The sequence below is a fragment of the Aspergillus fijiensis genome (assembly GCF_003184825.1).
Source record: "Aspergillus fijiensis CBS 313.89 unplaced genomic scaffold BO72scaffold_15, whole genome shotgun sequence".
NCBI classification, from domain to species: Eukaryota; Fungi; Ascomycota; class Eurotiomycetes; order Eurotiales; family Aspergillaceae; genus Aspergillus; species Aspergillus fijiensis.
The window spans coordinates 100,267-124,887 of record NW_024468991.1 but is presented as its reverse complement, the minus strand read 5'-3'; the positions used below and the strand labels follow the sequence as shown (position 1 = coordinate 124,887).

The following is a 24,621-nucleotide window of genomic DNA, read 5'->3' as shown; positions in this document are numbered from 1 at the left end:
ATCAGGACAAGAGTTTGAATTGTACTCCGTATTTGACTTGCTATTGCCAAGGGGGGAGGATCCTAAATCAGCAAACAAACCGAAATGCCTCAGACTTTACTGATTGAAGAGGGGTAACATCGAACTAGCCAGCTAGTGCTGACGGGAGAGTCTTTAGCGCGTGAAGCTTAGCCCTAGCTTGCTCCTGCGTCGAATGCACGCTACTTATTCACTGACTTAGTACTACAGGGTAGCACATCCTTCCGGTCCCCCGTCGGATGCCCGTCAGCAAATCAACTCCAACTGCGTAAATCACCCTCCCTTCTTCCATACTGCCACCCAAACCTTCCACCCTCACTTAGCAGTGCCTGAATCAGTACCGGAAGTCCCAGGGCAAAGGCCATCATCCCAAACAGCCTCCACGACCGCCAACGCGCTCCCCTCCGCCCGCCGGACCCCGACCCAGCGAAACCGCTCGTCCGCCTCCCGCAGCAACCCCCGCCACTGCGCCTCGTCCCGCTCGCGCGCGTTCAGCAGCAACAGCATATTCAGGTCCATCGCGCTGGCGAGCCGCCGCTTCCACATCGGCTCCTGCGCCGGGTATTGCTCCAGCACGTGGTCGTGGATGAGCACGCGCGCCCCCGCGCGCAGCGCCGGCCGCAGCTGCCGCAGAATCCGGATGGCGTGGCCGTCCCCCCAGTTGTGGAGGATGTGGCGCAGGTAGAAGACCCGCGCTGCTGGGGTGGTGGGCGGTTGCGGGGTGAAGAAGTCGTGCGCGTGGAAGGAGACTCGGTCTGTTGCTGCGGATGGCGGCGGCTGCTGCTGCTGCTGCGCCCTCGCGCGAGCAATCACCCCCGGAAGATCCTGCACCACGAAGCGCAGGTGCGGGAACGCGGCCGCCAGCGCGAAGCTGATGTCGCCCTGCGCGCCGCCCACGTCGACGACCACGCTGTCCGCCGGGAGGCCGGCCAGGAGCGGGTGGACAGATGCGACCAGTGCCGCCGGGCCCATGGCCGCCCCCGACGCGTAACCGCGCTTGCTGGCGGCGAAGGTGGCGGCGCGGGCCGGCGACTGCGCCAGCGCCTCGTACAGCGCCTGCCCGTTGTTGGCCAGCGCGAAGCCCTATCGTGTCTTGTCAGTGCTTAGTCCTGTGTATCTATCCTTGGGCAGATTCTCCCGGAGGGGGAATCTGCCGCTGTATGGTGCTTTGTTTGGGAAGATGAAAAAAAGGGGGGTCTGGGGGTTCTCCCCCAGGACGCTGCTGGTCTGGAGACTTGGGCGGGGTGAGCCTTCTGGGGGAGAACCCCCAGACCCCCCTTTTCTTTCAACTTCCTGGATTTGGCGTACTCCGGTGCGTGACATGGTGTTGTTTGAAGAGAGGGAAAAAGGGAGGGCGTTCAATTGCCGGGGTCTACTAACCGACTCAGTGGGCTCCTCGGAGCCGGGAAAGCGCGTTAATGCCTCGATCGTCTATGTCAAACACACCCTGGTTAGCCGAGATGAGTTGCCGTGTTGGGTTAGCTGGGGAGGGGGCACTATATACCCTGGTCGCGCCGGGCCAGCTATTCGTGCAGGTCGAGCCAATCCAGCCATGGAACCCTTCCTGGCGCAGCAGCATGCTGGCGCGCGTGTGGGCGACTTCGTTCTCGGCGGGCTCGTCGAAGACCCGGATGGTCATCGCGTGGCGGAGGAGGCGCCGGACGTCGGCTTCAGGGACGTCGCATTGCGCGGATAAGGCTGCAAAGGAGATGGCTCCGTTGGGAGGGACCAGGTGCGCGACGTTGAACTGTTGGATGAAGTGCAGGGCGATGAGGTGGGCGTGCTTGGTCCCGTTATATTAGTAGTGTAAGCAATTCAGGGGGTGTATGAGGGGCCGTACAATGGCATAGGAGCGCAGGAGATCGGCCGGGTCGAGCAGCAGATCCTGGATCTCGCACGCGGCGTGCAGGAGGGCGTTGCGTGCGGCCTCGACGGGCGGGGGCAGCGCCAGCGACGGAGGGCTAGTGGCGGCAAACGAGGGCTCCTCTATCCCGTGCTGCGCTAGCAGGGTTCGTAATTGCTGGGCCGAGTCGGCGATGGTCGTGGCCAGGGATTCGATGCGCGAAGCCATGGTGTACGGGGGGAAAGCGGAAGGGTGGGCAGATGGTGCAGGTAGTTGGGGAGATTGGTTTCAAACGGACTGCGCATCTGATATAGTGTACCTCGGTTGCTGGCTTTCTACAGGGGGGGGTTAATGGAAAATGCCAGATTGCATGACCCGGAGTACAATCTGGCCCCCGCTAACGGGCTTAGTGCATGCAGCTTACATTAAGTGCTGGAGTAGAGTCGAGTTTGGGCCGCACGCGTGTGCCGTTCTTCCGGGCGTTGTAATTATTAGTACAATGCTGAGTATATACAAAGTACGCGAGGTGCCAGTTTGCTCTCTACTTCCCCCCTGCCATCATTGTATTTGAGCAGCGCTTTCTGTGGTCTACTGTATAGATCAGACGGAGACCACCGCCGCACCGACCAGGGCCAATGCGCCGGCCAGATAACTGCCCGCTGCCATCCTGTGGCCCGCCCCACTCGACGTCTCGCTAGCGGCGGCGCCGGTGCTCGTGCCTGTGCTCGTGCTCGTGCTGGAGCCGGATCCGCCCGAGCTGGAGCTGGTGTCGTTGCTCGCCGCTGTGACGCGGAAGTAGTTGGCCGCGACCGGCTTGCCCAGTCCGGTCTGATTGAGGAAGCTCTCCAGCGGCAGGTTCAGTCGGTTCAGGGGAGTCTCAGCAGTGGTCTGCATGAAGGACTCGTAGCGGCTGGGGACGCTGAAGTTGGCGGGCTGGTCGAACAGGAACAGGGTGTAGTTGTGCGTGCCGGACTTGGGCTGGGGGGCAATGTAGGAGGCCAACACGTTCGCGTCGCTGGTGCTGTTCACGGCGGTGGTCAGGTTGGCCACAACGGTATGCACGATCACCGATGGGGGAGTGGTTTTGTTCCAGTCCGGGTCGACCATCAGCAGCAGGTAGGGTCCCGAGCTGCTCAGCCCCAAGTCGTGGAGATGCGGCTCCGGCGCGCTTTTGGCGACTATACACGGCGCATTGGTCAGTCAGACGGTCTAAAACGGGGATCGGTCGTGCATACCGGTCGTGTTAAGAAACTCGCCAGGGGTGAAGCTGACTGCAGCCGACCCCACGGAGTAGGTGGCATTCAGTACTGTTGACGGCTCCCCAATGGTAGCCAGCTCAGGGGGGACGGTGTCCGCGGCTGCGGCAGTAGCAACCGCAGCGAAGGCGGCAATGGCAAAGACAGGACGCATGATGGGGATATGCGTTTCAGCTGGACGTAGCGAAATTCACAATTGGGTGGGAGGTGGGTTAAATAGAGAAACTTGCGAACTTTACTCGGTACCAATTGCGTGCCTGTTCAACACTTAGCCTAGAATAGGTCGGTTGCCGACGAGCCAGGCGAGAATGGCTCCATCAGCCTTGGCCCTGGCTAGGGGAGAAACGGTCGTCTTTCCACATGGCCGGGGCGTGTTAGCGCACATTGTTCGGGGGTTAAATTTCCTTAGCATCCTGTTATCACTCTTGGCTGCCAATCTTAGCCATGATAGTCCAGCCATGGCACACGCCGACGCGGGATCCTTTCCAGTCTTTCGTTTATGTTGGAATTCTAGCGTTTGTTGTCCATAGCCAAGTCGGTTCATTCCATTATTGTGATCAACTGCGGTGGAGTGAAGGGTATGCTGGAGGTTTTCAGATAGTGGTGTATGCATCATTTATGCTCCCAAACATCAAGATCGCTTCGAGGAGCTGCCAGGCAGAAATTGACATGGAATAATGCGAGCGCTAGTTGCATGTATATGGATCATATCTCCGGGATGTTCTTTAAACTTTGTGATCTGTCGATTGATCGAAATGGATGTTTTTGTGGAGAAGCGTTGCGAGAACGCCAAGTCCTCGTCAACGATGACACTCATTTACAACATCCACAAGACCTTCTCAGTCAACAAGCTCATTCAAAGCAACATGAAGAATTAGCACCCATTGGTGTTTCTTACTTTTCTTGATTTGGATCTGACAGTATAGGTTTCAATGGCAGATTAGCCTGAGAGAACCTGAAGACCCTCTCAATAGTCGACGATGTTGCGATCGAGAGAGAGAAGCCGCAGCACCTGAACAGACCATATAGCATGGCTGACCAGGTCCTATAATTATCAGAAACCGTTTGCATGATCTTGTGCTAGTAACTACTTATAGCAGAAAGCTCCAGGGCTGTCACTAAAGGAGGTTGAAGGTAAGTTATTGGTCTTGGGCTATCACTTCTAGGAGGTTGACATAGTGATGGTGGTGTATTGTCCCATTTACTATCCAGATACGTGCACGGTAACTCCGTTGGGAAAAATGAGAAAAGGGCTGGGGGAATCTGGAGGGTTCGCCCCAACTAGAACGCTCGCCCCCGGATTCAGACATATCCTTAAGCTATTTCTCTTCTCCACTGCGTTCTATATTTCCCTCTTACTGTATGTGCCAAGAGGAGAAGAAGGCTATTCTTTAACATGCCTGTCAAAATTCTTGTGGGTATATCACTCTCCCAGTCTACAAACACTCTGCATGTGCCCATGCTTGTGCTTGATCATGTAATCCCCAGTCTGCTCAGGTAACAGGGCCATATGAAGATAATGAAATCCCCTTTACCGGGATGGTAATAGTACATAGATGCCGTGTGAGTGAGATAGTGGGGGAGCAGCGTCCGTGAACTGGTTCACCAATTGCGGCCTTCGCGGGGCGGCGAGCGGTGTTTGATTTTTTGGGTCGCCGCACTTTACACCGAGTCCCCGGTAAAGGTAACCTCCTGTTTTACCCAATGTACTACCAATGTGACATCATCCACCCTCTCAGCTCCAATTCCCTCCCCTCCTCCAGGAAGATTCATCCATCAGAAGGGAGTTGCTCTCGCCAAACCTACATACTACCGGAGATCCTTGAGGTCAGTGACTTCTGATTTTTTTTTCACATATGCATGCTGGTCAAAGAGCCCCCAGTCGAGCCGCCTGTCTTGCCTGGTCAGTCATTCTTGTCCCCTCGGAGCCATTCACGTATGGGAACATTAACCGCTCCGCGTGTCAAGTCGCGCGCGCAAGATTCGATGCGACGGACGGAGCCCATGTAGCAGAGTAAGGAACTTCTCGATGATATCCTGCGTGCCTGGCTGGTGTCTTCACTCGGATAGTCAGTGACTTTGTCCGTAGTGTTCTTACAAAGGGTTGAATTGTGTCTATCGTCCCAGCCGTCGGGGCGGGATCCGTCGCGGCGGTGCGCCCAAGTCGCCGGTCACCGAGGCTCCGGCTCCAGTCCACAACCCTACCTTTCCGCCCCTGCACAACTCCCAGCACGCATTCGCAGTCCCTGCGTCGACTCAGGTGACAGGAGATGAAGAGTACCTGGCAAGTATTTTCAATTTACTCGATCCTCTTGGTGGAATTCGCAACCTGGATGTGGATGGGATCGATGGGTCGAGATATAATGCTTGGAGTGGAGTGCCAGCGGCAGCAGCCCCGGACAACAATGTTTGTGATCCCATGGGAGATGTGATGGGCACGAGCTTTCTCGTACCTCTGCGCGCATATACATCCGATGAGGACATGTGAGTATCAGTATCCGAGCAGCAGCCGTGAAATCCTGTTGCGGAGTTGTATGCCGCCAGATTATGTTCATGATGGCTGACGGCGACAGAGTCAATGCTTACTATGTACACATCCATCCATTCTTACCTATACTTCCGCCTCCTCTGACAACGAACCGAATTGAAGATCGACCGTCGGCTATTCAAATTGCACAGGGACAAGTCAGGACTATCCAAGAATCCTCTTTCCCACACTGGCCGGCTTCCGTGCTCACCCTGGCCATCTCAGCCATTCTGGTATCCATTCCTCTGCCTTCTGACTCCGAGCCGAGTTTGGAATCGAGTATTACGTTGAGACGATTCGCGGCACAGCAATTCGCAGAAGCGGCGTTTCGCGCAGTGGACAACGAGATCGATGCGATTCCTCGAACACCATCCTACACAACTAACTTTGCAGGGGCCGCCACCGGTGACAACGACATCTCGCCAGTGTCTTCCGTCCTAGCCTTAATACTACTCAGTATCCATGAATACTGCCAGCGAGGGAACGTGTCACGTATGCGGCGTCGCGCTAACCAGGCGATCACGGCCGCCATGGATCTCCGCTTGCATAGCCTGGGCGCTGCGGCAACCGAGGCACAGCGCCGGGCGTGGTCGGGTGCGGTACGTTATGCGCTGAATAAAGCCCTGGAATGCGACTCTGATCAACTCTGCAGATGTTCGTTCTGTATCTGTCGTCCATTGATCAAGACGTAGTAAGTAATCTTCTCCTATCTGGAGATTCTTTGCCTTCATCAACTTTCTATCCCTACTTTTGGTAACCGCTGGTAAACTCAGTTGCCGATCATCACACTTGATGACCAGAGGATCACGACCCCGTATCCTGCCATCCACAACCACTCAGAGGTACGGCAGCGTCACTCAACACTGCACTCTTTACGAAACCTGACTTTTATCCTAAGCTGTGGCCCCTTCTACTCCAAGCCGAAGCAGCCATCCTATCTGTCTCGCAGACCTTGCATAACCGACACAGCCCTTCAGCGCTAGCAGCCGCGTCTCCTTCCCAGATCAAGGCTAAGATCACACAACTTGACTCGGACATCCTCGATATAACGCGCAAGCTCGACCGCTCACCCCGACCTGAATCCAGGACCGATATCGAAGAACAAGCCCTCTTAACAGCGTGGGCAATCGCCCGGTCCTTGGCCTATTCGTAATAATCCCCAATCCCCGCCTCTTTGCCAGCCAGAAAAACAGACTAACTGCCCATAATTCTGTTAATAGAGCCCGCGTGCGACTGCATCGTTCCCGCGCCTTCAGCAACATTCCCCCCATATTCATCCACAAGCACTGCGACCTCCCCAGCCACCCCGATCCCACCCGTCCCCCGCAGTCAACACCCGAAGACCGGATCCTCGCCGCTGCCGCCTTCCCATTCACAGAAGGGCAGTCCTCCCTGATCTGTCTCAAAGCCTCCCTGGCCATGGCGCGCGCCTACGAGAGGATCGCAGCCATTGCCACCGGGGGTGCTGTGCACCGCGGAGCACCACACCCCCAACCGACTGGAGCATCGCACGCCTCCTCCGCGGAGAGATTTGGTCTTCCCACCCCAGCGCGAGTTCCACCTCGAACGCACATCATACCGTTCTTCCTCTGCGGCGCGATGCAGGCCTCGTACGTCCTGCTCATGACTTACCATCAGCTTCGGGCTGCGCTCTGGTCGACGGGGGAGGATTCGCGGGTCTCTTTGTCCCAGTACGCGCACCTACTTCCGCACCCGGTGGAGCTGGGATTCGAGATCCAGGATGTGGAGCGGCTGCTGCGGGAGATACAGCAGGGCGTGGACTCGATCCTTGGGGTCATGCGGTTGACGGTCGTGTTTGAGGGGGTTGGGGGGATTGCGGCGGAGGTACAGAGCGCATATTATTCGGTGAGTGGTGGGGAATTGTAATTATCTGTTTTGTTCTTGTCTTCTTCCATTGTATAGTGGATGAATCATGAGTTGCAGGGTAAGACGTATCCTGGTTTAGGCTTATTCGTTCAATAGTGTTGGATTTCGGTAGGCATTGTTGATTGAGTAGACCGCATGATTTGGTTCCCCACTGGCCGCGCAGGGGCGGCAAATGATCGGGTCGCCGCTGCACTGTACCAAGTTAGGTGCCGTGCTGCAATTAGGGCTGGACGGGTGGGACTCAAAAGCCGCCGTGGACCTCTTAGATGCACTGCAACACAAGATCTATTCACAATGGTTTGGGATTTGTTCGTGAGTAAAGCTGGGAGGAATGACTCTCCATTGTATACCTCTGAGAGAGTCACCCGGATCTTGAACATCGTGTGTAGAGTACATCAGTGTACAGTCACGTTTCTACAAGAAACCTCGACAAACAACCCGATTCAAACGAACGGTCTAAAAACAAGATAAACACTTCGACAACAACATACCATCCCCTAACCCCTCAAGACCACCTCAAACCCTCACACACCCATCAGCATCATCCCCCGACAGAACAGCACGACAGGCCTGCAAGAAATCCCGCTTCAAGTCCTCGACATCCTCCAACCCACAACTCACGCGCAGCAAACACTCATCACAACTACTATCGCTCATCGCCCTCCACTCAATCAAACTCTCCACATCGCCCAGACTCGTCGCATGCTGAAACACCCTCATCCTCGACGGCAACCGCCTCGCCAACTCCGGCGTGCGCGCGGTGATAGCGAAGACCGGCCCGAACCCCGCCGGCATCTGGCGCCGCAACCACCCCCCACCCCCACCATCACCCGCAAGATCCAGGTCCTCCACCTGCAGCGACGCATGCCGTACACCCCGCAGCACCTTCCCCACCACCGACGCAGCAGCAGCGGCAATCTCCGCCACCAACCACGCGACCAACACCCGCGCCGTCTCCGCCTGCCTGCGCACGCGCAACTCCAACGTCCGCACCGACCGCAACCCCAACCACCCCTCCAAGCTCCCCATAACCGCCCCGAGCACCATCCGTTCCGCCTTCAACCGCTCCGCCCACCCCTCCCTGACCCTCTCCGGATTCACCACCAGCACTCCCCCCAGCATATCCGAATGCCCCCCCAGGTACTTCGTCGCACTGTGCATGACAACATCCGCCCCGGCGAGCGCAATCGGATCCTGCAGCGGCGGCGGCGCCAGCGTCGAGTCGACCGTCAGGTACGCGCCGGCGGCGCGGGCCCGCGCGGCGTACCCCACTAGATCGCGCGCCTCGCCCGTCGGGTTCACGGGCGTCTCCACGTGGATGATGTCCCCCGGCTGCAGGAGGTGGAGTTGCTCCAGCGGGAGTTTCTGGCATTTGCGGCCGTCGCTGAGGCGCGAGACGAGCGAGATCACCGCGTGCACGCCGTGGTAGCCCTCCCCTATAAAGATCCGGGCGGGCTGGAGGAGGACCAAGATCGCGTGGAAGGCGGCGAGGCCCGTGCTGTAGGTGAGGATTCCGGCGGTGGGGTGGAAGATGCCTTGCAGGACGTGTTCGAGGCGCGTGGTGTTCGGGGCGGAGTAGCGGGCGTAGATGTGGGAGTCGTGCGGGGCGTTGGGCTGGGCGTAGAGGTGGTTAGACGGTGGGAGGTGGTGGATGGGAATAGCTTGGGGAGGGGGGCTTGGGAGGGGGGAGGGGGGCAAAGGGTGACGCACGTCTTTGTTCTCCATTGGGATCAGGTGCGCGGGGTCCCGCGCGTATCGGTAGGTCACGGCTACGTGCATTGGGGGCGCGATGGCGCGGTGTGCGCTGAAGTCGTCGTCGGCGTGGATGGCGTGCGTGGTCATTGCCATGGGCTGGGGTGCGAGGTCTGAGGGCATTTGAGGGTTGTTGGGGGTTGGGGTGGGTGTCATGGTTTGTGCTTGAAGTTGAAGCGTGGGATGGCGTTTGGCTTGGGTAGAATCAGAGTCTTGGGGGAGGAAGGGTAAAGACACGGGGAAACAGGGTGTGTGTCATCGGTGGAGATGGCGCTCCTTTTCTCTCTTTCTTGCTATCGTAGTTGAAGATATAACGGTATGTACTATACCTTGAACTACAAAGGCGAGTCGACCCACTTCATACGCCGCTCCGCTTTGGGTCGCCGCGTTGTTGGTCCGTGGCGTGGTGACCGGTTCTTACCTCCACCTTACCGGTATGATAGATTACAATCATTGATGAGAAAGGTCGTCCCTTAATCAGTGAGACTACTAGCTGCGACAGGGCCGAAACTTTCCGGTGTTGACAGCATGTTGGCGAGCCAGGACTTGCGACTCCTTGCAGCCAGCTGCCTCGGCAGGTTTATGATACCAGCCATCAAGGTGGAGACTACCACTCCATTAATTATACAATACCACGAAAGAGACTATTATGCTATAGCTGACATAGGCGAGGAAGACATATGCATGGTATGTGTCGAGCATACAAGCTAGCTACCACTGGGAATCAGACCAGCGCAAAATACCGGTTTATTGCAATGCTAGATATATTTCATTCTGTCCTCATAAATTCAGCAGTCACCTTCCCTGCCTAACCAACCCCACCCTTCCATGGAAATCGTCTCAAACTCACGAGGAAATCCCTGACGTCCAGCTCCTTCACACACTGTCCAACAAACTGTCAAGCCACCGGCTCCTCAGTCGATCTCGCCTTCGCCGTCCAGGATGAAACGGGCCACGGTGCGCCAGGCCGCTTTGCAATTGTCGATGTCGTCCTCGTCCAAGCGGAACTCCTGTCGGCCATTGGAGCAGAATAAGACAGGTACTATGTTCGGCAGGGGCTCGACCAGGAAGTGAACGCGGTAGCCGGGAGAGAGCAGCATCAGAGCCATCCGCTTATCGCGAAGATCGGGCTGCCGCTGCCGCTGGCCTACCCACTTCCGCATGACTGAGTCCACAAAAAACATCCAGTCGTTGGTCACCGTCCTGTGCGTCTCATATGACAGCATCAGAAGCTCGAACTGAGGGAGGCTCGTGTCCCACGGCCATTCGCCGGTAATGCGTGGGTCCCGGGTGCGCTCGGCTGTCTCCGACATACTTTCACTTCTGTAAGAATGGGTCCCAATAGATGGTTGCTGGGGTACTGTCACCTGAGAGACGCTGCAAAGGGGACTAGGAAGGGGAGTCAGGTGTTCACGTAAAAGGAAACGGCCATGGATATCGGTGGGTGAAGGCTTGGGTTGATATACACGATACTTCCTAGGTGAAGTCCCCCTCGTTTGCTCTTCGTTGTTTGCCTCTGACGTAGCGATAGCCTCGTGTCTCACAAAGACGCGGCAGTCAAATGGACTGGGCCCTCCAACACCGCGTACCAGAACTCTCTAACTTTCCTGCTGACATTCTTTTTTGTCATCACTCCTGCAAAACAAGTCGTTATTATTGATGCAAGTATCTAATATGACGTGGGTGCTAGAGGGGCGGTTAGCATTGCAAACGGAAGAGCATCGGTAAGGGCGGATTAGGGTTCTCTGTCCTGCCTCGTCTCAACTATCCCGTCCCATTAGCCATCGGATTGCCCACCGTTTGTCCCACCGTTTGATCTTGCTTCCCAAGCCAGTTACATCACCTCTCAGTTACAGATGTGCGGCTGAAGGAAGTTCTTGATGTGAAGCTGAACAGCAGTAGGTGAAGCACTCTTTGCGGCCCGGTTTCCTTCTCCGAGGCTGACTTCTGATATCCCATCGCACTACAAACCTTCTACACGGCATCAAATATGCCAGCCGTCACATTCCACCTTCTTGGGGCCTCACATAAATGCAAATGAACATTGAAGGTATAGATCGTCAGCCGGGCTACACATCCGAACGATCCGCTCGCTCGGCAGCTACAGCCGAGCCCTGACTGCGGGAACTACTTCCGAACCAGCTCAAAGCATTTATATACTTCCAAAACAGTTTCGGCCTGCCTCATCGCTCACTTACCAGCCCACATCCCAGTCATCAAAGCAGAAGTGAGTTCTCGCACAATCCGCCGAAGAACTTGCTAATCCCGGGTATCAAAAAAATGACAGTGTCGAACAAGCTTGTCCCTCTCACCGTCATCAAGGGCGCTGGCCACGAGTTCATCCCCCTCCCCGCGGGCCAGAACGCCACGACGGCCGATTTCCACTCCATCCGCACCCAGACCACCGACTCCCCGTCCTACTTTACCTCGGGGTTCTACAAGATCGAGGCTGGCCCTCACCGACCCGCGCACTATGCCTTCGAGGAGACAAAGTATGTCTTGAGTGGGCAGATCGATGTTTTGGTATGCTCCAGCCACTTCTCTCAACTGCCTTTCTTCTATCCTGTGGCTCTGGGACAATGGAAACTGAGTATGGCGGATGATGCGCAGGACGAGGCAACCGGAATCACCCACCATCTCGTCCCCGGTGACTTTGCGTTCTTCCACGTGGGGTCGAAAGTTCAGGTAAGATAAAAAGCCCCTTAGGGTCATGGAAAGGACGTTCCCGTCCGATAAAACAGCGGCACGAGCTAATCATCGTTGTTTTCTTGAATTATCCTTTAGTTCTCGACTAAGTCCCAAGGATTCGCCTTTTATGCTGTCACTCGACCCGTTCGGTCCCCGCACCCTAAACTTGTCGGACGAGAGGAGGATAAAGCCCGCCTAAGAGGGGGGAAATATCAAGAGGAGTTATTTTCAGATCGTGTATAGATAGGTCTTGTACATTTGACCCGTTCTTGAATTCGTCGTGGTTTCATGTCAGCGGAATAAATTGTCTATGAGTCTCTCGATCTTCATTATTATATCCACGATCTCCCACCCCCTCTCGCAGGTGTCGTCAATGTTGATAACTCCATCCTCAAGAGACCAGACAGAATAGGGGAGACTTTCCTGTCTCCATTTCTAGAGGAGACTACTTACTCACAAAACATAAGGAGGGTAACAGGGGGTCAGGTAAGAATGGAATAGTTATCCAAGTGCTTACACTCTATAGCTAAACATAATGAAGCAGTCTTTTCCAAGTGACAGACCTGCCGTTATCTATATGTCACAATCAGCTCTATTCACTAATCCGTTGACTTTCCGGGAGATTTCTACAGGCCCCTCGTCTTCTTCTTCCCTAGAACATCCTCTGATGTCTCTCGTTCCTCCAGCCTGCTAGCCTAACAGACATTCTGAACAAAAGAGATTCTCAGCTCTCATCTAACAGATGGTAGCTCTATAGCCATTATATCCAGGATGTTTGGGAGAGTAGTATTTTTATGCGCATTTCACCTGCTGGAACTCCTTCATCTCTATATTGTTTGTATTTTTCAATCCAGAGACTCGCTGCCAGACCGAAAGAAAAGGATGCTTGCTCTTCTCGAATGTCTGTCGAGACTGAGATAGTTGATCAAGTCACCCAAGCACGCTGACATTTTTTTCTTGTGATCATATAGCTCTAACGACTGCAATTCGTGATCTAACAGCTGGCAAGGGTTAATTTGCTCAATGGCACTATCGGATACAGGTGTATGACCTCGAGAGTACCGACGCTTATCCATGGTCATCATGCACAGCTCCGTACCCGGGTCACTTCCAATCGTTCCACGTGATGTTATTGAACAATCAACTTGTTACTTTGAGTCTCTATTAGAGTGGAGATCGGTATGATGATGGGGAGACCATCAAGCTGCAGACGTCCTACACCGTCCCGTCTTCACTTTAGCTGGCAATGAGCGGCCGGCCATGTCTGTTTCTCACCTCCACCCCTAAATGGCACTGGCGTCTGTTTTCAAGACTCCACTCTTCGTGGTTTAAATTCGATCGTCCTTATCTACATCTATCACGGGTACCGATGGAAGGCACCATAGACATCGTGCCAGAGGCGAAACATGTGGGGAGCAGAGTGCGCCCCATTTATGTTTTCGAAACAATGATAGCGCGGCCTGGGTCTGTTCTTCCTTGGCCCTCCGATACGGAACGGCTTCGAGAGCTACCTGATGCTATTCAAAACTCTCGACATTATGAGGGTTACGGAATTGTGATCGAGCTGTCATCTCATCTAGCCACTATACCGCTGTTGAGTTTGACTCGGCCAATCGTCTATCCCCGTAACTTGTTCGAAGCGACGACTCCCTTTTTGCCAGGGAAGTTGCCTGTTCCAGATCTAGGAATGAACTAACCCCGCCTTTTTCCTACCTTCAAGATGGTTCAACGGTTATGGAGCTATCAAAAAATCCGCAGACGTGCCGCTCCAGTGGAACAAAGCCACCCAACCTCTCAGTTTGCACTTTACAATATTCATACATGCCCGTGTGTCCGTGTTGAGGAATATTGGCCACCCTTCTGCATTTATGCTTTCCGACGCGCTGCTTTTGAAAGATCATCGGGTATCCAAATGCCAAGCAGCGCAGCGACAAAGCCCATGACGATTTGGACTCCACGGCTGCCATTCGTGAAATGTCGTATTGCCGGTGGACAAGCAGTTGTTTTCTAGGCACACGACTTCTATGGTTCCAGGGCCTCGGTCAACTGGACCTAAGATTTTCCCCTCTCTTCATGTTGATCAAGATGGTTGGCACATCTGTGGTGGAGAAGGTATAATTTAGTCACTTAGGAGGGTATCCAATAGCTACAAATAGATGTCTTGTTACCTGAGAAATAACGAGTAAGGGTCTGCGGGGAAGTGTGTGCACCAAGGTCCAGAAGTAACCAGGCAGCCACGTTTCTGTCGTGGTCGGGGTAACGGGATGGCGGCTTCCGTACCCTATGTTACCGCCAGCCGTAGAACCTAGACTGGTCCAAAGGCCGTTGTTGAATCCTAGTAACATTGACTGGGCTTTGTCGACCACCAAATGTGGCCCTGCATTGCTAGCCTATTAACACGTCATCTCGCACCTCGGCCAATACATTGGTTGCTACCTGATTTGGGCACAGAGAAGAAACATGGTGCGCAGTGCCCAGTGATGCAGTACAATATCCAAATTCGGTTAGTGCCTTCGATACCCTAGCAAAGAGCTGATGCGATCAGTAGTAACTCAATGTACTGTACCCATATCGATAGACTTGGGCTACTCGGTCATATGAGCGGGCTGCACTGATAAGAGAGCCTGTCAGATGCGAAGAGGGACAGTCATGGTGGCGTGAATGGAGCAGAGGGCTAAGGCATTAGAGTGTGGAAGTCCCCCGATTGACGTTTCTATAAAGGTAGATACTGTTCCCTAGCTTACTAGCCAACCCCAATCGTTCGCTTTCTATCAAGCCTGAAGTAAGGACGTCTTGATTAATTGCCTGTTCCTAGTTACCAAGTCGTCCACAATGCCCACCGAATTTTGGTAAGACCATCCAGAGACATAACTATATTTGCCGGATCAAAATGATTACAGCAGTACTAACGGTCTCCTCAAAAGTCCCACCTATGCAGTAAGAGCTCTCTTCCTCTCTATGAATCACCAAGTCCCCATTATGGATGACCCAACATCAGTGGTATTGACTCTATCTGTGCACGACAGCCGTTCTTCGGAGCCCTAGGGTGCACCAGTGCCATCGTCTTCACTGCCTGTGGGGCAGCTTACGGAACGGCGAAAGCTGGCGTCGGAGTCTGCTCCTCGGGAGTCCTCCGTCCTGATTTGATAGTTAAGAGTAAGTTCTGCGAGACAAAACGCTCGTTTTTGATTTCTGAAATTATTGGCCAGACATCGTGCCTATCGTCATGGCTGGTATCCTCGGGGTCTATGGCTTGGTGGTTTCAGTCCTGATCGCGAACAACCTCTCCCAAGAAGTGGCCCTCTACACCAGTCTCCTCCAGATGGGTGCTGGCCTTGCGGTTGGGCTGTGTGGATTAGCGGCGGGGTAAGTGCAGCAGGGACCCAGGATGCTTTCCGAGAAGTTTCTCCCGGTGTGTTGAGACTAATGCAGACGCACTCGTTAGCTTTGCAATCGGGATTGTCGGAGACGCGGGCGTGAGGGGAACAGCCCAGCAACCGCGACTTTATGTTGGCATGATCCTTATCTTGATCTTCGCCGAGGTCTTGGGTAAGTCAGACCAGGATTGTCTCGTTCCGGTGTCACGTCATGTATGGCGAAGGAAGCTGATGCAGTAAGATAGGCTTGTATGGCTTGATTGTCGCTCTCCTGATGAACTCCAGAGCGAGTGTTACAGATTTCAAATGTAGCTGATTATATTCTTGCTGCCTTGTGATGGAAGGAGGAAGGAGAAACTTGGGAGCAGCATCACTAACAAATCCATCTCTCGCTTCCTCCCCACATATTCATCGCAACAACGGGACACTTAGCTTGCTTTCACAATCAAAGCTCTTTCACATCACTGGAGGCAGAACCTCAGCTACTCACAGCACCCTGCCATCTTGCCTCCTTTCATAATTTGATAAAATAAACAATGAGCAGGGCTTGTTGAACGACAATTCTGTGGACCTTGTAAAAGAGCGCTTTTCTTTCCATGGAAAGATTTACTCCTGCATTAACATGTTCTCAACATCTATATCCTCCAACAAGTCGGTATGTTCCTTTTTCAGTGCCTTAGGATCATTCGTCTCGAACCAAAATGCCCATGTACTACGAGTATTGATATCGAGGTTGTCACGGCTCGACTTCAATCCTACGTGTTGAAGCTGGGGCGGAGCCAACGCGTAACGGGTACGTTGGGTTTGATCCGCATATTCTTCTATGAGCGAGTCCGTTTGCCCATGTCCTCTGGCGCTCAAGAATGCGATCAGCCCGTCCACCTGTTGGCTGGGGAATACCAAGCCCTGGGTACAACATCCCGACTTATTCATTTCAACAACCCCGTGTAGTGGGCTCAAGCTGTATTTCCCAAACATGTAGATGAGCGCAGTGAAAGCGGGAACACAGACCACAGAGATCACCATAATGCTCATGAAATCGAGACGAAGACGTAGTTGCGGGAAGTAGTGAGCAGGGCGTCGACGAAGGAGGACCAGAACCGCAAAGGCGGAGAGCATCAGGACGCCAAAGACGAGTGGCATATGTCTGTATGCCCAGTCTGAGTCACTCCAGCTCAATGCTGTTTCCGTGTAGAAGAGGCGCAGGTAGATCCAAGAACTCTGATGATGTTCTCGCCGTCGCTGTGCTTCCTCCAGCCGGGCAATGTCCGTCAGCGCCTTAACAGTCTTCGAGAACCATCCGGTGGCAAGAATAATATCGTCCTCGAAGATGATGATGTACGAAGCATTGATCTTTTGACAAGACTGCAATGCGTATATGTAGTCACTTTACCAAAGCAGTTAGCGTTGTGTTTTCTTTCTTTTGTGTCTTCTTTTTTTTATTTTTTCTTCTGTCTCTCCCTCTCTCTTTGTACGAGAGGTAGAGCATCTTGTCACTTCAGACGGCTCACGGAACATATATTCCAATTACGAGGGACATAGAGGGTAAGAGAACTTACAAGACCCCTTTTTCATAAAAATTCCGTTCTGTCTCCAGATATTGCAAATGCACCAGTTCTGCTTCCGACACATTATAGGTTTCGGCTGAATCCACGAGTCGATCCACCCATCTCTGACCCCAACTGGGATGTACTCTGGGATCGGTGTCGGCAAAGAGAACCCTGAGATACAAAGCTCGACGTTCTTTCTCATCTAATCCTTCCAATAGTGACCCAACAGAGGCTTCGAAATAGTGGTCCAAGTCCCGCCGAACAGTTACAATGGCTGCACAAACCGAAGGAGTTGAACCACCCTTCACATAGTCAGGTGACTTAGAGTCCGAATTGTGCCGTGAGATAAAATGCCAAGCCTCGCGCTCACGGTAGAGGCTGTAACCCATATCATACACATGGTCTTCCTGGAAGAAAGCGGAGTGGGGATCACGCCAGAACTTGACTCGGCCATACTGAAACAGCAGAAGCCAAACTAAAAAGCAGGCAAGAAAAATTCTCGAGGCGCGCAGGTTGAGGCAATAAGCGAGCTGGGCGAGAAATGCACTAGCGACTCTTCGCACAGGCGCGGTGGACATGATTGCGATTGATGGGATTTAAAATGAGTGTGCGAGGTTGGGCGGTGGCAGGATGGGTCGAAAGCAGGGAGTTCGAATAGTATATTGCATCTGACACAGACGGTATTTGTCCGTGGAGTCTACTAGGAATCAGGGATGGCGGATGGCGGATGGCGCCGTGGTAAGCATCTTGAGGCCTTCTTAGCTCTCTCAGGGGACAACCCTAAGACAACTTATTGTGTGTATGAACCTCGGGCCGATTGGCTCGACAAGTTAGTTATTCCAAGGTACTCCGTCCAGCACTAATACATCATTTTGGTTTCTCAGGAGTCAGGGTCGAACTTCGCTAGGGCGTGGTGGATCACCACTGGAAGTCGTTCCCCACACCGTGCAGCACTAAAGCATGCAGCTCCACTGGGCTGTCTAATCAGCTCTGAGCTGACCCATCACCCAGCGGAAGCGAATGTCCGAGATGAGACATACATCTATAGCGACGCAGTAGTGGTGCCCAGACTCAGGGTACATGATTAGTCATTGACTAATCACCGATGTCCTCGACCATTTACATTTTAGTCATGTTCCAAGGCCCCTAACTAACTAATTGACTAGACTTAGAATAACAAACGCAGTACTTGGCGCACACTGCCCTTTTTTGTTGACTGGCCGCGTTCCATACGCCATGAGACCAGTTGTCTAGTCTAATCCCCAGGAAGGTCCTTTTGTCAAAGCCTTTGCACCCGCCGTATCCGCCAGCCGGCTTTCCGGGGAGATACGGTAGAGGCTCATTCTATGAATACAATTTCAGACCACCCAATCCCGATATCCATAGAATATTGTTTCACCACGTAGCCCTCGGTCCCGACTTGGCCATTCAGAGTTGTAGCACCAAAGCATCATACCATAAAATATCGAGCTATACATCAGCGATATTTTCTAGAAGGAAATCCTAGGATAGCAACTCCAGACTATAAGGCATCAGGAAGTTCGAGGAAGATAAAACAGAAGGCGGCCGGCATGATGAGAAAACGAGCTGTCGGGAATTCGGCTTCGTATGCTAAGGATCAGGTAAGTAAGTGCACGATGATGGAAGCTGCGTTTGTGATCACTAGGGTTCTTCCGTACCCTGTCAGTCAACAACACTCGATCTTCCGAACTTCATCCATTCGACCCAGTCTTCATCATACAACTCGAGCATTCCCTGCTCGTCTCAGCCGTATGCAAGCTTGTTTAGCGCATGGGTATGGCTTAGACATTTCATATATTCCTTTTGCTAGAAATATGTCATCCTTACATGTTAGCTCCCTTCCGTCTCGCTTTGTTATCGATTTCGCACTTCACTGTACTGGATATCATTTGCCGTGTCATAAAGCAGAACAACTTTCTCTCAGCCAATTCACATTAATGTTACGTGCAATCGTTACATGTGGAACCCGAATTGAAACCCTTGAATCTATCTTTGCCGAGGCCATCGTGCTCATGAAAATCAATCGACCACGTACTAGCTTCAAAATCTCAACTGCTAGCTACTCTGACCCACTCCCGCACTGAATTGGCTCCTGATTCAGAGTCCTTGATCCCAATCTATGAGCAATTGATTTGAGGTTTTCGACTGTGTGCTACGAGTCATAAAGCTTATCCCGACCCCGAGCAGTTATAATCAGCATATGATAAGTGACCGTTTCGCTAGTGCCAGATGGGTATTGTTTCAATGCTCTGCGCAGGGTCATACTTGACCATTGCACTCTTGCGGTTAGTGGGTGACGTCTAGTTCGAGTCGCATAGACTGTGGTATGAGACCTTCTAGACAATCTTTGGTAGGCTCGGCGCTCTTCGGATGGCTAAGATGATATTAGCCGCAAGTCAACTATCTAGCATTTCAATTCCACGCTAATTTCCATGACTGCCTGGCTCTATTGAGTGCTCGGAACTCTCTCACTTGTTGAATCACTGAATTGCAAGGTGTGATTCAATATCTTGTGAGAGCAAACTCATCAACATTCAATAGAGATCCAGAGAGCTTACAAAAGTCCATCGGTAGACAGTCGGGAATTTATGTCAACCGTGAGGATTCACTGAATCTATCTCTATCCTCGACACCTCATACTAACTCCGGTCTTGCCACTTGACCCTTGAATGAATAGTGGGGATAGAGTATTTGGACTCCTGACAGTAAGTTTATTGGATAGGGCGTCTACACAACCCTGGTGCTGACGGAGTAGCGCAGGTGCACTAGCTTGCTACGAGACTTTCTAATGCAACATCGAACAAGGGTGGTTCACACTTTCCCTTGGCTACATTCTTGTCTTTTGTCCAGAAATGAGTACCAAAGTGTCCGAGTGAAAGGTATAAATTGACCATCCTTTCCCTCGAAAATGCGATATCCTCTTCTACTTACCAGCACGGGTCTAATTAACAATCTCAGATCTTCTCCTTCTCTACTTTGAAACCTCTCTCAAGATCCAACGAAGATGAGACTTATCACCTTTCTTCCTACGCTCGCGGCCTTCTATCTTGTACGCGTTCCATCATCTATACTTTATTGCATATCTCTAATAGAACCTTTAGGCCCATGGACTTGAAGCTCCTCTCCCAGGTTATGGTGTAGAGGAGTTTTCTTGGGAAATGGAAACCAGCCCTGGGGGTCCCACCGTGATCCTCAGCGGCACTGTACAGGAGATTTATGCCGAGCTGATCAAGATCAACCCAACTTACGATGGAGACTTTGCTGAGCTGGCAGCGAACAACACTCTCGCCGCTGAGAACCACGTCGATACTTCTTCTTCTTCTTCTCTGCATAAACGTAATGACGTTACATGCAACAACTACCCACAGGCCATTCGCCGCCGAATTGAGGAGGGCATCTCGTATCTCCGCGGCGTCAGTGGCCAGCCCCGAAATGGTCCCGGCCCAGGAAACTGTGGTCGAGTGAGCTGCTCGTACAACTCCGCCATTTGGTGGTGCAATGATGTGAGTATTCCCTTCTCCCAGAATGGATGTCATCCCGAGGAGAGAATTCACCAGTACTGAATCAATGGAAAATGTGATAGAACACCGCGCCGAAGACCCTCCCCAGCTTCAATAACATCGCCGACGGCGCTCAGGTCGTCATCAACCAGTGTGATCCGACCGGCGTTTATGTCTCCGGCGAGGAAAATCATGCCGACAAGTGGAGAGCTCTTGTCCGCTCTAATGCGTGCTAGGGATATGCTCCCCTCGAATGAAGCCTTTACGGGGCAAAAAATAGATTCTTGATCATTTGCTTTTCAACAAAGCTGGAAGCAGCCCGCTGTTTTTCTGGGGTCTCTCGATTGCCCGTGTATATAGCTGATCGTCATTCACTGCGTTAAACTCTTGTCGCGACAAATGGAAAGTTGTCTACACGTGGATTGCCCAACGCATTTTGACTGTACACATACACCGCACTGCCCATGTAGAAGGATTACTGCCTCAACTAGGGCCGCTTCAAGTCCATATTAATATCTGGGTGAGAATCTCCTGACCGTAGACTGGTATGTACTCTTGGACCTGGAACTAGGTTGAAGCATCTTTGTCGGCGTACAGTACATGGGCCCGGGTCGCCAGGTCACATCATAAGCAAAACATATCAGTACCACATATATATGTAGCGACTTATCTTCACCACTATTTAAATCAATCTTTCAGAACATCAGGTTAGCCTCTTTAGGCCCCATTCCCCAACAAGCTTATTGAACATATATTTTTTCTATTACGTGTGGGAAGCACACTCAACCCGATGATCTAATCCAACGGCGCTTCGTCCTGGCTACTCGACACTAGAAACCCAAACAACAAATGTTTCACTTCCTCAATCAATTTCGTTTATGGCTCTAATGCGGTGTGCTCGCAGCCACCAAATACTGGCCAAGGCAGTGTTCGTTGATATGTGCGGCCTAAGAAGAAAATTCTGATGTTCCTGAAAAATTCATTGGATTGGTGGTGGAGATAACTAGCTACACGTGAACGTGGTGTTTATGCATTTCACACGTCACATGATATCAATACCGATCCATGCCCATATACGCTGACAATATCAAGGGCGCAGGCATTTGAGACACGGAAGCTGCTGGAGAACCGGGCGTCATTTTTGAGTTGGGGTAGATACTGTCCGATTAGATAGAGGCCACGCACTTCCCGAACAGCTATGTTTATCACCAAAAACTTCTACACACCGCGATTCTCTCCCAAACACCAACATCCTTCATAAGGGTTATATGATATAAAGTAAGTACTTACTTTTATATGTAATACTAAACCGGTCTATTACAGCATCTCCGCAAGCCAACATATAGATAAATAAGTGAGCGAGGCCTTGTGTAGCATATACACAGGCAACCGAGCAAGCAAGGCCTTTCACAGTGTACTGTACATACAAGTAAATAAGTCCCTTCACAGCACATATACAAGTAGGTGATTATATGAAAGCATACAAGGCCCAAAAAAGCACCCCTCTACACAATGTAAATCATTAAACAAATTCTATTTATTGATTATAGTTGATTTTCCAAGTTTCCGCAGTATTAAATAATGATCTTACATGTAAGTTGTACATAAAATCAGCAGATGTTCGGGAAGCGCGTGGGCCTATCTAATTCCCCGGCCCGGCCGCGGCCCGTGCCCGCCTACAGAACGGACTAAAGTATGATAGCGGATAAGTTACTCGGGACCGCACCGGTTGGATGGTTCAACATTTAAGGGCCTCCTGAACAGCCTTAAGGTACTTACTGTTTCTACAATAATAAAGTGAGGTTATCTATTAGCTATCATCATGTATTCTAGAGGCAGTGAATTTCAATTCTATACCAGTCAGACCTTTAAAATTTGTACAAAACAGCACCTCTTATAAGACCTTGGATATTGATTAAGAAACAAAGAACAACTTGGTGGTTATATTGTGTAAAAGCTTTGTAAAACAAAAATAGAAGTCAAAAGCTCACCACTGCTAGTAGAACTACTGTTAAATTCTTTTTCATCGGCCTGTAAATAAGTAAAATCTACCGCCACTCAGTTTTGACTGACATATACATACTTAAAATAATCAATCGATCGATCAATCATTCTGGACACTCGGCAAATGGAAATTCTCCCGTGTAGTTATACTACCCGTGTGAAGTGGGTTCGGTTGATTAATTCATTGCTTTCATTTGTAGACTATGAGTATTCTCTGCCCTGGCACTCGATCATTACTTTCCACAACCCTGGCGAAAAGAAGCTGTGTTTGATCATAGGACTGTGGGAAAATCTAAACTCAAGATGTTAACCAATATTTTGTCGGACACTGATAACATGTATGAGATTCCAAGGAGAAATCGATATTGAGATGGTAATCTTGTACATGCGGGGCGATTGTGTTGGTTGCGTTGAAGATTCAGCACACTAGGCAGAACATCTTAGATTATGCTTAATAGCTCCTGTCCTAGAATAAAGTTATAGCTTTGTTCAGCATAGGTCGTATAGCCTTTGGCATTGCGCCCTTTGATACGATCCCGGCTTTCTGGGCGAAATGCCACATGACTCCCATTGCACTGGTGGCCGGGTCTAATTCTTCACTCCCTTCTTTATAGTACTGTGCTACCTTATTCATCAAGCGACCCAATCAGGGGGTCCTGATTAGCATTGAGAGCTCACCGCTTCGCGCACCATGGGATGCCTGGCAGTCGACCTCGGAATGCTTCGCCTTACTCGGAATCCACCGTCTTCAACGCTATCATCAAATAATATCTTTTGGACCCTAAGTAAGTCAAAGATTTTTCTGACGGGGGGACCCAAGCAGACAAACATACTCACGCGGACAGATGCATAGAAAAGCATATAAAGACCCAAAGATTCACCTCGTGACGCGAAAAGCTTCATATCAAACCAACCACCATCACCACCATAGCAACCACAACAATGATAATGCCCTCCCTTCCCGGCGAACTGATCCTCCAGATCATCGAGTGTCTCATCCCCTCCGCCTCGCGCAAGATACAACCCCCGAGCGACATTGTCACACAGACCTTGGTTAGTCTTACCCTGGCATGCAAACTCACTCACCACCCCGCGCGACGGTTGCTCTTCCAGCACTGTCTCTACATCGACTCGCGGAAGCGACTTGACAAGCTGCTGGGCCGAAGCAGGTACTTTGGGGAAAGCAGCGATACCACTACCAGCGATCAATCCCACCTATCTCCGCCAATCCAGGCCCGCTCGCTCTACCTCGCCCCCTTTCCGCCCAATCAGCTCGATGACCTCCACACAGTACACCAGGTGGACCGACTGCTCTCGCAGGTCGGGCCTACTCTCCGAAAGCTCGTCATCAACATCCCTCTCCGATATCTGTATCCAGAAGACGACGTGCAGGGCCTCCGCGCGATCCTCCGCGCCGCGTTCTCCCGCCTCCCCGCGCTGGAGGATTTCTGCTCCGTCCAGGACGAGCTCTACCTGAAAGCCTTGCTTGCCGCAGGAGCCGGAAGCGGGGGAATTAATTGAGGACCCCGCCGTATGGCTCACTTGGCCGCGCCTGCGTCGTCTCGCGCTATACAACCCTTGTGTAGAGGGTTATTTCGTGGAGAGTCTACTGCAGTGCTCACCGCATCTCGCGCGGGTGGTCCTCACGCGACCCGATTGTTACATGGGCGAGGCACTGCCCTCGGGAGTCGCGGATCGTCTTCCGTGGCCAGGGCTACGACGAGTTCTGATCGTCAACACCAGGGAGGGCCACCGCCGTGACGCTCGTGTCCGCGACCACTTTCTTCCAGCTGCCCTGGGGCAACCCAGCTTTTGGTCCCGGCTGCACCTCGCTCAGCAGGGTACGAGGTCGATTGTTGAGTCAGGGGAAAGGATGGTCGGAGGGGCACTATTAGCGTACGCGGACGTGCCTGTCTCCCCGGGGCAGGAAGGCGGGGTCAACGATGATATTCCTCTGTCACAGGAGTGGGTTTGCGCTCGCGCAATGGATGGAACATTGTGGGATTGCCCGGGGTTGCCATATACCGAGAATTGTATGTGAAGGGAAGTCCGGGTGCTAAGAGAGGGTTATATGCTTGGTTGTTTGAAGAGGTGGATGGTAAGTCATGATACTGCAGGCAGCAAGGCCTACCAGCCCCAAGCGCAGTCAGCGAAACCGGCCGCAGCACGGAGCAGTCCACCCTCGAGAAACTTTGAAC

At 52.3% G+C, this 24,621-nt stretch overlaps 11 protein-coding genes across 11 annotated transcripts; 6 read left to right on the top strand and 5 right to left on the bottom strand.

Moving 5' to 3' along the window:
* Positions 1–54: 54 nt before the first annotated feature.
* BO72DRAFT_446605 (S-adenosyl-L-methionine-dependent methyltransferase) lies at positions 55–2,131 on the bottom strand. Its single transcript, XM_040944332.1, has 4 exons — positions 1,854–2,131; positions 1,523–1,801; positions 1,399–1,449; positions 55–1,101 (listed from the first exon to the last, which is right to left on the bottom strand). Exons 2-4 carry the CDS (start codon positions 1,655–1,657, stop codon positions 334–336), a joined length of 954 nt encoding a protein of 317 aa, XP_040802831.1. The 5' UTR covers positions 1,658–1,801; positions 1,854–2,131; the 3' UTR covers positions 55–333.
* A 138-nt stretch (positions 2,132–2,269) lies between these two features.
* BO72DRAFT_446604 (mitochondrial 54S ribosomal protein mL38) lies at positions 2,270–3,346 on the bottom strand. Its single transcript, XM_040944331.1, has 2 exons — positions 3,097–3,346; positions 2,270–3,039 (listed from the first exon to the last, which is right to left on the bottom strand). The coding sequence occupies exons 1-2, from the start codon at positions 3,269–3,271 to the stop codon at positions 2,462–2,464; spliced, it is 753 nt and encodes a 250-aa protein (XP_040802830.1). The 5' UTR covers positions 3,272–3,346; the 3' UTR covers positions 2,270–2,461.
* A 1,590-nt stretch (positions 3,347–4,936) lies between these two features.
* Positions 4,937–5,710, bottom strand: BO72DRAFT_446603 (uncharacterized protein). Its single transcript, XM_040944330.1, has one exon. The coding sequence runs from the start codon at positions 5,599–5,601 to the stop codon at positions 5,374–5,376; it is 228 nt and encodes a 75-aa protein (XP_040802829.1). The 5' UTR covers positions 5,602–5,710; the 3' UTR covers positions 4,937–5,373.
* On the top strand, positions 5,529–7,572 carry BO72DRAFT_58329 (fungal specific transcription factor domain-containing protein). The gene is made up of 5 exons (XM_040950547.1): positions 5,529–6,243; positions 6,297–6,335; positions 6,418–6,486; positions 6,543–6,793; positions 6,865–7,572. The coding sequence occupies exons 1-5, from the start codon at positions 5,665–5,667 to the stop codon at positions 7,529–7,531; spliced, it is 1,605 nt and encodes a 534-aa protein (XP_040802828.1). The 5' UTR covers positions 5,529–5,664; the 3' UTR covers positions 7,532–7,572.
* Positions 7,573–8,083: 511 nt separating this feature from the next.
* Positions 8,084–9,373, bottom strand: BO72DRAFT_360482 (cystathionine beta-lyase; the record flags this gene model as incomplete). The annotated part of the gene is made up of 2 exons (XM_040940742.1): positions 8,084–9,145; positions 9,242–9,373. Coding segments are annotated over 2 exons (1,194 nt in total), but the record flags the coding sequence as incomplete, so codon positions are not given.
* Positions 9,374–11,484: 2,111 nt separating this feature from the next.
* On the top strand, positions 11,485–12,388 carry BO72DRAFT_446601 (uncharacterized protein). Its single transcript, XM_040944329.1, has 4 exons — positions 11,485–11,510; positions 11,571–11,806; positions 11,894–11,968; positions 12,068–12,388. Coding segments are annotated over exons 1-4 (459 nt in total). The 5' UTR covers positions 11,485–11,509; the 3' UTR covers positions 12,215–12,388.
* A 1,997-nt stretch (positions 12,389–14,385) lies between these two features.
* Positions 14,386–16,068, top strand: BO72DRAFT_484872 (V-type proton ATPase 16 kDa proteolipid subunit). Its single transcript, XM_040947869.1, has 7 exons — positions 14,386–14,692; positions 14,787–14,820; positions 14,896–14,908; positions 14,998–15,127; positions 15,181–15,337; positions 15,417–15,520; positions 15,594–16,068. Exons 2-7 carry the CDS (start codon positions 14,804–14,806, stop codon positions 15,662–15,664), a joined length of 492 nt encoding a protein of 163 aa, XP_040802825.1. The 5' UTR covers positions 14,386–14,692; positions 14,787–14,803; the 3' UTR covers positions 15,665–16,068.
* Positions 15,839–17,610, bottom strand: BO72DRAFT_400822 (uncharacterized protein). The gene is made up of 2 exons (XM_040942161.1): positions 16,908–17,610; positions 15,839–16,735 (listed from the first exon to the last, which is right to left on the bottom strand). The coding sequence occupies exons 1-2, from the start codon at positions 17,474–17,476 to the stop codon at positions 15,955–15,957; spliced, it is 1,350 nt and encodes a 449-aa protein (XP_040802824.1). The 5' UTR covers positions 17,477–17,610; the 3' UTR covers positions 15,839–15,954.
* An 823-nt stretch (positions 17,611–18,433) lies between these two features.
* BO72DRAFT_58190 (uncharacterized protein) lies at positions 18,434–19,412 on the top strand. Its single transcript, XM_040950546.1, has 2 exons — positions 18,434–19,243; positions 19,309–19,412. Exon 1 carries the CDS (start codon positions 18,470–18,472, stop codon positions 19,001–19,003), a length of 534 nt encoding a protein of 177 aa, XP_040802823.1. The 5' UTR covers positions 18,434–18,469; the 3' UTR covers positions 19,004–19,243; positions 19,309–19,412.
* A 511-nt stretch (positions 19,413–19,923) lies between these two features.
* BO72DRAFT_457416 (uncharacterized protein) lies at positions 19,924–20,655 on the top strand (the record flags this gene model as incomplete). The annotated part of the gene is made up of 3 exons (XM_040946335.1): positions 19,924–19,968; positions 20,021–20,422; positions 20,503–20,655. The coding sequence occupies 3 exons, from the start codon at positions 19,924–19,926 to the stop codon at positions 20,653–20,655; spliced, it is 600 nt and encodes a 199-aa protein (XP_040802822.1).
* Positions 20,656–23,192: 2,537 nt separating this feature from the next.
* BO72DRAFT_526376 (uncharacterized protein) lies at positions 23,193–23,944 on the top strand (the record flags this gene model as incomplete). Its single annotated transcript, XM_040950028.1, has 2 exons — positions 23,193–23,208; positions 23,269–23,944. The coding sequence occupies exon 2, from the start codon at positions 23,366–23,368 to the stop codon at positions 23,942–23,944; it is 579 nt and encodes a 192-aa protein (XP_040802821.1). The 5' UTR covers positions 23,193–23,208; positions 23,269–23,365.
* Positions 23,945–24,621: the final 677 nt, after the last annotated feature.

What these genes read in the sequence shown, in the direction of transcription:
- BO72DRAFT_446604 (XM_040944331.1), bottom strand. Translation starts at nt 3,271, where the DNA reads ATGCGTCCTGTCTTTGCCATTGCCGCCTTCGCTGCGGTTGCTACTGCC. An exon ending in CGAGTTTCTTAACACGACCG is followed by an intron (nt 3,040 to 3,096) that starts GTATGCACGACC and finishes CGCCGTGTATAG; the next exon opens with TCGCCAAAAGCGCGCCGGAG.
- BO72DRAFT_484872 (XM_040947869.1), top strand. An exon ending in CTGTGTGGATTAGCGGCGGG is followed by an intron (nt 15,338 to 15,416) that starts GTAAGTGCAGCA and finishes CGCACTCGTTAG; the next exon opens with CTTTGCAATCGGGATTGTCG. An exon ending in GATCTTCGCCGAGGTCTTGG is followed by an intron (nt 15,521 to 15,593) that starts GTAAGTCAGACC and finishes GCAGTAAGATAG; the next exon opens with GCTTGTATGGCTTGATTGTC.
- BO72DRAFT_400822 (XM_040942161.1), bottom strand. Translation starts at nt 17,476, where the DNA reads ATGTCCACCGCGCCTGTGCGAAGAGTCGCTAGTGCATTTCTCGCCCAG. An exon ending in TTTTATGAAAAAGGGGTCTT is followed by an intron (nt 16,736 to 16,907) that starts GTAAGTTCTCTT and finishes GCTTTGGTAAAG; the next exon opens with TGACTACATATACGCATTGC.
- BO72DRAFT_446603 (XM_040944330.1), bottom strand. Translation starts at nt 5,601, where the DNA reads ATGTCCTCATCGGATGTATATGCGCGCAGAGGTACGAGAAAGCTCGTG.
- BO72DRAFT_446601 (XM_040944329.1), top strand. An exon ending in GTGGGCAGATCGATGTTTTG is followed by an intron (nt 11,807 to 11,893) that starts GTATGCTCCAGC and finishes GATGATGCGCAG; the next exon opens with GACGAGGCAACCGGAATCAC. An exon ending in ACGTGGGGTCGAAAGTTCAG is followed by an intron (nt 11,969 to 12,067) that starts GTAAGATAAAAA and finishes ATTATCCTTTAG; the next exon opens with TTCTCGACTAAGTCCCAAGG.
- BO72DRAFT_58329 (XM_040950547.1), top strand. Translation starts at nt 5,665, where the DNA reads ATGTTCATGATGGCTGACGGCGACAGAGTCAATGCTTACTATGTACAC. An exon ending in CCATCCACAACCACTCAGAG is followed by an intron (nt 6,487 to 6,542) that starts GTACGGCAGCGT and finishes TTTTATCCTAAG; the next exon opens with CTGTGGCCCCTTCTACTCCA. An exon ending in GCCCGGTCCTTGGCCTATTC is followed by an intron (nt 6,794 to 6,864) that starts GTAATAATCCCC and finishes TTCTGTTAATAG; the next exon opens with AGCCCGCGTGCGACTGCATC.
- BO72DRAFT_446605 (XM_040944332.1), bottom strand. Translation starts at nt 1,657, where the DNA reads ATGACCATCCGGGTCTTCGACGAGCCCGCCGAGAACGAAGTCGCCCAC. An exon ending in GCTGGCCCGGCGCGACCAGG is followed by an intron (nt 1,450 to 1,522) that starts GTATATAGTGCC and finishes TGTTTGACATAG; the next exon opens with ACGATCGAGGCATTAACGCG. An exon ending in CCGAGGAGCCCACTGAGTCG is followed by an intron (nt 1,102 to 1,398) that starts GTTAGTAGACCC and finishes AAGACACGATAG; the next exon opens with GGCTTCGCGCTGGCCAACAA.
- BO72DRAFT_58190 (XM_040950546.1), top strand. Translation starts at nt 18,470, where the DNA reads ATGATGAGAAAACGAGCTGTCGGGAATTCGGCTTCGTATGCTAAGGAT.